The sequence below is a fragment of the Salvia hispanica genome, chromosome 5 (assembly GCF_029641045.1).
Source record: "Salvia hispanica isolate PSC_SH4W2 chromosome 5, Shi_PSC_v1, whole genome shotgun sequence".
Classification (NCBI taxonomy): Eukaryota; Viridiplantae; Streptophyta; class Magnoliopsida; order Lamiales; family Lamiaceae; genus Salvia; species Salvia hispanica.
In genome coordinates this window covers 31,346,985-31,354,997 of record NC_142696.1, presented here as the reverse complement: position 1 = coordinate 31,354,997, position 8,013 = coordinate 31,346,985, and the positions used below count along the sequence as shown (strand labels likewise).

The 8,013-nt window shown below is 37.3% G+C and overlaps 1 protein-coding gene across 3 annotated transcripts; it reads left to right on the top strand.

The window, feature by feature from the left end:
* Nucleotides 1-1,430: 1,430 nt before the first annotated feature.
* On the top strand, nt 1,431-7,235 carry LOC125188986 (uncharacterized). 3 transcript variants are annotated; one of them, XM_048086128.2, is made up of 4 exons: nt 1,431-1,655; nt 1,977-2,031; nt 2,923-5,143; nt 6,719-7,235. In XM_048086128.2, the coding sequence occupies exon 3, from the start codon at nt 2,934-2,936 to the stop codon at nt 5,079-5,081; it is 2,148 nt and encodes a 715-aa protein (XP_047942085.2). In that variant the 5' UTR covers nt 1,431-1,655; nt 1,977-2,031; nt 2,923-2,933; the 3' UTR covers nt 5,082-5,143; nt 6,719-7,235. The 3 variants fall into 3 exon arrangements, with proteins under 3 accessions (XP_047942085.2, XP_047942084.2, XP_047942081.2); XM_048086127.2 differs by having other exon boundaries at nt 2,918-5,143; XM_048086124.2 differs by having other exon boundaries at nt 2,891-5,143.
* Nucleotides 7,236-8,013: the final 778 nt, after the last annotated feature.

Sequence of the window (8,013 nt, the reverse complement as noted above, 5' to 3'; positions counted from 1 at the left end):
AGAGCGAAATCGGCGAGCCGATCGGCGTGGGCTGGCCGATCGCTCGGCGCTGGCCGATGCGCTGGCCGCCATTGTGGCGGCCCGATCGGCCAGCGACGAATTTTGTTTTTTTTTTTTTTAATTTTTTTTTAAAAAAAATTTAATTCTTTTTTTTAATTTTTGAAAAACTATATAAACGCGATTTTCTCTATCTCTAAATTTTTGTACAAGAGCAACATCCAGCGATGGACAACAACAACTAGCCCAATACAAAATTAAGACCTAAAACAGAAATTCAAGGCATACTAACATTTTTTATGTATTTTTTTAATAAATTAGTGAGGAGTAGAGTGGGGCGGTGACTCGTGTGTGGAAGCCCAAATTTTTTTTTATTATGTAATTTTTTTGATTTTTAGTTAATGTTGGCAATTTAATTTAAATAAAATTAACGAATTTTTTCCGTATATATGTCGTAAATTTAATTCCGTATTGTGATTTTAATTTCGTAAATGTAGTATTTTTTGTATTATTTTTATTGCGGCTGGCCTATGGCTGGCCTAAATCTGATGTGGCAGGTGGATTTTTTAGTGTTGCTGACGTGGCAGGGGAGAGAATGACTAGCCTATTGCTGGCCTATGTACCATTGCGGATGCTCTTTAGAAAGACCTTTTCAATTCCACTTCTCCTATCTATCACCAAAATAAATAAAACTTTTCACTTTTCATACTCAGCACTCCCAACTTAGTTGAGTCACTCCACTTGTGCATTCATTTTGAAAAAATCATAATAAATAGTTAAAGTTTATATATAGTAAAGTAAAAACGAGAATAATGTAGATAACAGTCTTATCTCCATAATTCTCGCTTTACGTTACAATGTATTCACTTTACCTATTTATTACAACTTTTTTAAAACCAGTGTAAAAAAATGACTCAACTTAGTTAGAATGGAGGGAGTATTAAATATGGACTTGTAATCATGGACGAAGAGAGTAACACACTATTAATAATGGAGAGATATAAAAAAAAAGATTAAGTTTCATTTACCTTTCAAAATTTGAGATTAAAATTTGTTAACCTTTCAGAATATAGGATCGGAGCATGCGAATTTTTCTAAATAAGAGTTTTTTTTTGCTTTTTTCTATTTTTTTCTTCTTTTTATGAGGCATGTGGCTTAACTATGGCGAATACTCCCCACGTCTCATAAAAATATGCACTCTTTCCTTTTTAGTCCGTCTCACATGCACTTGGAAAGTCTATTCTCTGTAATGAGACGAGACTCATTCTCAACTAATAATAATTTAATTACTTGTTCTCTCTACCTCTCTTCTATTTTAACAATTTTATATTAATCTAAAATGCATGTTCTATGGAGAAAGTAAGAAAAGTTTAATTTGTTGGGCTAGGAAATGGAGTACATACATTTGAATTGCTCAATTATGAAGTAAACCTAAAATTAACCAAGAGCCCAAACCATACATACAATATTGCTCCTTCTAGGGTTAGCCCCAAATTTCTAAGACGGCGCCGAGCCCTAAGCTGAATCTAATGGTGTTGCTGATTAGGTCATCTGAGTTAAATATGTGTTGTTAATGGACGCGGAGAGAGCTCGAACGTAGAATCAGAGTCTCAGCTTCGTCAATGGAGAGAATTAAGAGCTTTGTAACTGCATTGTAGGTAAGGTTTTGTTTGTTTCTGAAATTTGGCTCGAGATTGTTTGTTTTGAGTTGAACACACTGTGCAGCCCAATTCCACTCATATAGTTATATGCAGCATGCCTTCATGAGCTGTGCAGAACAAAATCTATTTTTTGGCTTGCCAATTGAGAATATAATGTTAAAGCAACCAAATTTCACATGAAAAATAAAAAATATGCATATAACTGTTTTAGGGGTGATATTGAATTTTCAATTCTAATTGCTATATGTATATGGGATATCTGCATTTAATTGTTTATTTGGAAATATCAACCCGCAAGTTACTGAACCTCTTCTTCAGGAATTTTGTCAGGTAAAGGTCCTCTTGAAGGTTGCAAGCTCAATCAAATAAAAAGGTGAGCTTCCGTTGTTACTTGCTAACATCTCTTTGCCAGTATGGGCACAACAATTCTTACTTGCAAACATCTCTTTGCTAGAAATAACTTCTTTCTTGGTTCTAAGTATTGTCTATGCTATATTGCTATGCATCCTGGATTCCATGCAAAATAATTACTACTAATATGTACGGATCATATTCTATCAAATAAATATTTTAGACTTTACTAATATAGTATGCCGTATCCTAATTATGTCGGAAGTTATTTAGCATACACATTGCGGAACTTACTAATTTGTTGATATGTTATCTTTTGTCTTATTGCAACCTAACACATGTCTCTTGTGCATGCCTTCATAGTCGTGAAGAATGAGGCAATTGAGTGAAGGCATGCGCAAGAGACATCTGTTAGGTTGCAGAAAGAGAGTGAAACCAAGAGAAGAGAATGAAATGAACATGGAAGCAAATAAATGGTGGCTGATAATTATAGATAAATTTATAGTGATTTTGCTCTTTTTTCAAATTTGAATTCAAATTTTGTCATATATCTCGGAAATCAGAATCAGAAAACTATTCTAAAAATATTCACAATACAGAGCACACTGCTCGAGATAGACATGTATTAACCAATTGACAGTTTTAGTTTTTCTCAGTCTTTAATACAAAAGCTTCTCTGAAAATTATATAATATGCATTAGATGTACATAAACATAATATTATCTCTGAAATCATTTTATGATGTTTCCTGCCAAAATTAGCTAGAATGGGATTTTTCGTGAATTTTTAGAAAAATCTCCCATTAGGTAGATGTATAGATGTATAGATTTTTGTCTGAGCAGTTCTAATGTATTTTTGTTTTTTCTAATTTGTTTGTCAAGGCCCTTATTATAACCCTTATTGTTTAGAGTAGTGAGTCAAGTGATGGATGTAAATGAAGTTGGAGGTGGAGGTGGTGGTTATGGTGGAGATCCGAATGAGCAGTTCCACCGAAACGAGGCAATCTCGGCTGTTGCTGATGATGATGGTTTTCTTGGCGAGGAGGATGATGACTATGAGGATCTCTACAATGACGTTAATGTTGGTGAGAACTTCCAGCAGTCTCTTCGTAGGAATGAGGACAACCCAACGCACAGGAACGAGGAAGTGCAAGACAAGAAGCCGAAGGTGGCCCCACCTACGCCACAGCTGCAGTTGCAGCCACAGCTTCAGCTGCAACCTCAATTACACGTAGAGGGTGGAGGTATTGGTTTGCCGGATGATGCAGCTTCATCCAGGATTCCCGGTCGAGTGGAGGGGTTTCAGGATGTAGGATTTAGAGGGAATGCCAGTGCAAGTGACGTGGGACTTGGTAGAGGTGCGGGAGGGCTAGTTCCTGGTGGTGGGGGTGGATTTAGAGTTGAGTTGGGGCAGTCATCGAATAAAATAGCTGATTTGGAAGAGCGGGCGGTAAACAGCAATGTCCCAAATAACAAACAAATGGTTCATCATCAGCAGCCACATGCGGCTAACATAGGGACTTATGACAATTCTAGGAGCATGGGTAATATTAACGGCACTGGTGGAAATGTTTATGGAGCTGATGGTGTGGGTGGAGGGCCTGGCGGTGGAGGTGATGGAGCAGTTGGAGGTGGAGGTGGGATTGGCAGTGGGGGTGGAGGGACAATCCTCTTTGTCGGTGACCTCCATTGGTGGACAACAGATGGCGAACTGGAAGCAGAACTTTGCAAGTATGGACCAGTAAAAGAGGTGAAGTTCTTTGATGAGAGAGCTAGTGGCAAGTCCAAAGGATACTGTCAAGTCGAGTTTTTTGATCCTGGAGCTGCCACCTCCTGCAAAGAAGGAATGAATGGCCATGTTTTCAATGGACGGCCCTGCGTTGTTGCTTATGCCTCACCATATACTGTGAAAAGAATGGGAGAGGCCCAGGTTAACAGAAATCAACAACAAATGGGTGGGACAGCTGTTAACCAACCTAGGAGAGGTCTTGCAGATTTACCTAGTAAACCTGGTGGAGTTGGTAACAATATACCTGCTGTTGGGAATCAGCATAGTGCTGGGGATAATAGTGGCAGGGGATTTGGGAGAGGAAACTGGGGTAGAGGTAATGCTCAGGTAGGGATTAATAACAGAGGCCCAGTTGGCCCCATGAGGAATAGGGCTGGTGGAATGGCTGGTCGTGGCTTAGCTGGTAACGGATTTGGTCAGGTTGGTGGGGGCCCTCCAATAATGCACCCTCAGGCTATGATGGGCCAAGGTTTTGATCCTGCTTTTGCAGGTCATATGGGGAGAATGGGTGGTTATGGTGGATTTCCTGGAGCTCCTGCAGCTCCCTTTCCAGGCATCATGTCTTCATTTGGGCCTGTTGGAAATGTCGGTTTGCCTGGTGTAGCTCCACATGTTAATCCTGCCTTCTTTGGGAGGGGTATGCCCTTGGGTGGCATGGGGATGGGTCCCACTCCTGGAGTTGAGGGGCCTAATATGGGAATGTGGTCAGATCCTAATATGGGAGGATGGGCAGGAGATGAACATGGAGGGAGAGCAGGGGAATCTAGTTATGGGGAAGAAGCTACATCGGACCATCAGTATGGGGAGGGGAGTCAAGAGAGGGGGCCGTGGCCCAATACCATGAAGGATAAAGATAGAGGGTCAGAAAGGGACTGGTCTGGCTCTTCTGAAAGAAGGTACAGAGATGATCGAGGAGCTGGGTATGATAGAGATGCGCCTAGAGAGAAGGATGTTCGACAAGATCATGATTGGTCAGAAAGGAGACATCGTGATGACAAAGATGTCAGCAGAGACAGGCACAAAGAGCGTGAAAAAGATCGTGAGCGTTCCCTAGACCATGAGCGTGGTGGCCGTGAGCGTGAAAGAGAACGCCATAGAGATGATAGAGACAGATATGCTGATCACCATAGGCACAAAAACCGCGAGGCAGAATATGATGATGATTGGGACAGGGGAAGATCATCAAGATCCCATGGCAAGTCAAGGATATCTCATGAGGAAGAGCATAGACCACGATCAAGGGATGGTGATTATGGGAAGAGGCGACGTCTGACCTCCGATTAACTCTAATGGATTGCAGAGCATTTTGAATTTGAAGATAATGCTTCTCTTCTTGCTTGATTCTAGTAAGTTCTTCCACTCTATTGTTCTCATTGAATTTATGGTAGACTTTTTCTTACTTTGCTATTCGTTTCAATTGCATCTCTTCTTAATAATGTAAAATTAGCCTTTGACTTTCTTTGTTATGTTGTTATAGTTGGAACATCACACATAAATAGAGCACTAGATTCCCCTTCTTGAAATTCTGAAAACAAAAGTTGAGCTGCCTATTTAAGGTTTATTCTGGTAATTTTAAATCATAACTGACAGTTTCCAATTCTTAGTTAGGTGCCTCTCAGCCTTGTTAAACTTGAGAATGTCTGTGCATTACCTTAACTTTTTTTTTCTTCACTGGATAAGTCTTCTCGGCAAAAATTTTCAGTTTAGTTGAAAAACTTAAACAAGAATTAAATGTGAGTTAGTAATAACTATTACTTGAATTGCTAGAGTAAAAATGGATCACACAAGAACTTAATATGCAAACATGAATTATAGTATTATTATAAACACTGTCGAAATATTAGGAATCAACAAAAGTGATAATCTTCTGCTCCCTGGCACTGGGCCCAGCTATTCCCAAATGAATCTTCGATGCCTCTTTGTGTTCGGAAAACAGCCCTTTTATTTTACCGAGCCGGGGCAAAATGCCCAAAGCCTGACAGTTGTCTAGTGTTAATATAACTGAAATCATAATACTAACTCAACAAGATAATACTTTTTCTAATGAAATAACATAAAATAGATGCCTGCCCTTGCTCGCCTTCGCTCATAAATTGTTTATCTAGCAAGGCATTTCAAATGATATTTTTTCTTTTAGAATGAATCACCTTTCTCTGTTGCAACATAATACTGATGTATAGATTCATAGATTGTATGGATCTCCAAATTGTCATCTTAATTTGTTCAACTGTTTTTATTGGATGTTGGTTTTAACCATAAATAGCGTATAGGTTCTCCTCCCTGTAAGTATAACTTAGAAATAGAAAAGTGAGAACTGCATTTAGGTCTCTGATACATGAAATGAACAGAACCCTATCAACTATTATGCATAGATGCCTCTATGATGCATAGTTACTTGTATACGTCTTGTTGGATACCTTTATTTTTATTAAATCTGTCCATTTAATAAAAAATTCTGATTATGTCACTGATATTACCATCGGGGGTGCTGATTTAAGGTCAATTACCATGCAACACCCCGATAAATATCTGGTTGATACTAAGGGCATGTTTGATAAGTTAGTAATACCAAGATAGAGAATTATATATGGATTTCTAATTGTTTGATATCATAGTTAAGCTTAACTCAAAGCCCAATATAAGACCATGGCCCTATCTAATCTTACCAAAATTATAACATTAACCTTGTTTATGTATCTCACCAAGTTGTCAAGTTAAGCCATGTTATTTAATATACAATACAAATTTAGGTAATTTCTTTTCTATCAAACAACAATAGAAAAAAATCATATCTTTGCATATCTTGACATGAAGCCCGTATTTCTTATCTTGTTTTACATATCTTCTCATATCTCATCTTTTTTATCAAACGAGTCCTAACAGTATATAACTCGTGTCTAACATATTTGTTCTGACGGTAGTTGGGAGGCATTCATATTCCATTGGAGGTTGTTCGCTGAAGTCTGGAATCCAGCAAAAGCAGATGGGTGCATAAGATTGTACTCAGGAGAAGATGAGAAGTCATGGTTACACCTCGTAGTGTTCGCTAGGCAGAGAACCTTCTATTTAGTTGTCAGACAAATTCATTTATGTTAAAATTCGAATGTTCTTTAACAAATCAATGTTATGGATGATGGGTTAAAAATGCTGAAGTCTTCTGAGGTGTGGATACTTGAAAATGAGTAGTTGTATGAATGTGATGTATAGATTAAAAGACTAAGGATGTTCCCTCTTTACCCCCATATTTTTTGTTTTGAATTTTGTTCATGTAATTGTTTCTCCCCTGTTTTTAGATGGGTGTAACTTGTTTAATTGATTTGGGCAAATATCATGTAACAGTAGAGCATAGTAACTATAGACAGCTAACAAATGTAAATGTGTTTTGTATGTAGAAATCGATTTTTATATATGAAAAGAGGAAAATGATGTTCTTGCACATTAATGTTGTGTATTCATTGTTTTATGCTTAGATGTGTGTTTATTTATCCTTCCTCAGTATTTTACCCAATACTTTGATTTTCTAGTTAGATTCCTGATTGTAGTTTTATCTTTGTTTTTACTTGTGTGAGACATGATTTCTGCTGAAGGGAGTAAAATATATATTCATGCTAGTAAAAACCTATAATTTTCATAGAAATATAAACGTTTTATAGTGTCTTATATCATGATCGTAAAATTGAGATATAATAAAAAATTATTTTCCAAAATCCAAATTAAATCACTGTAAACAAATTAAGACATTATGAAGCTTCAGATTTCTTGTCAATGTGCATTGACGACAACCGTTATACCTCCTTCAAAAAGTTGAAAGTTAAACCTCCTTCAAAAAGTTGAAAGTAATCAAGTATCTTTCAATGAGAAAACAATCAAACTTAGCTCCGTTAAATTAGCAAACCACAAGTTAGAGAAACATACTTTTACATTAGTTGTTTGGAATCTAGGTTTCATATGCAGCTGAAGCATATGCTTAGGCAATAAAAATAATAAAATCTTGGAGTGAGTTGTGAAGAGGACCGAGAACTATGAAGATATATAATTTGAGGTTTAGTTTGTATATGCTTTAAATTATTAAAATTGGATATATGTTTTTCTAATTAATAGTCGATACATTCTTTTAGGATTGTGAGTTGAAGAAGGAAGAACCGAAAGTTAAGAAGATGGCAAGAAGTTCTCGATCAAATGAACTTCAGTTTTAGGATGCTCAAGACAATAGAAG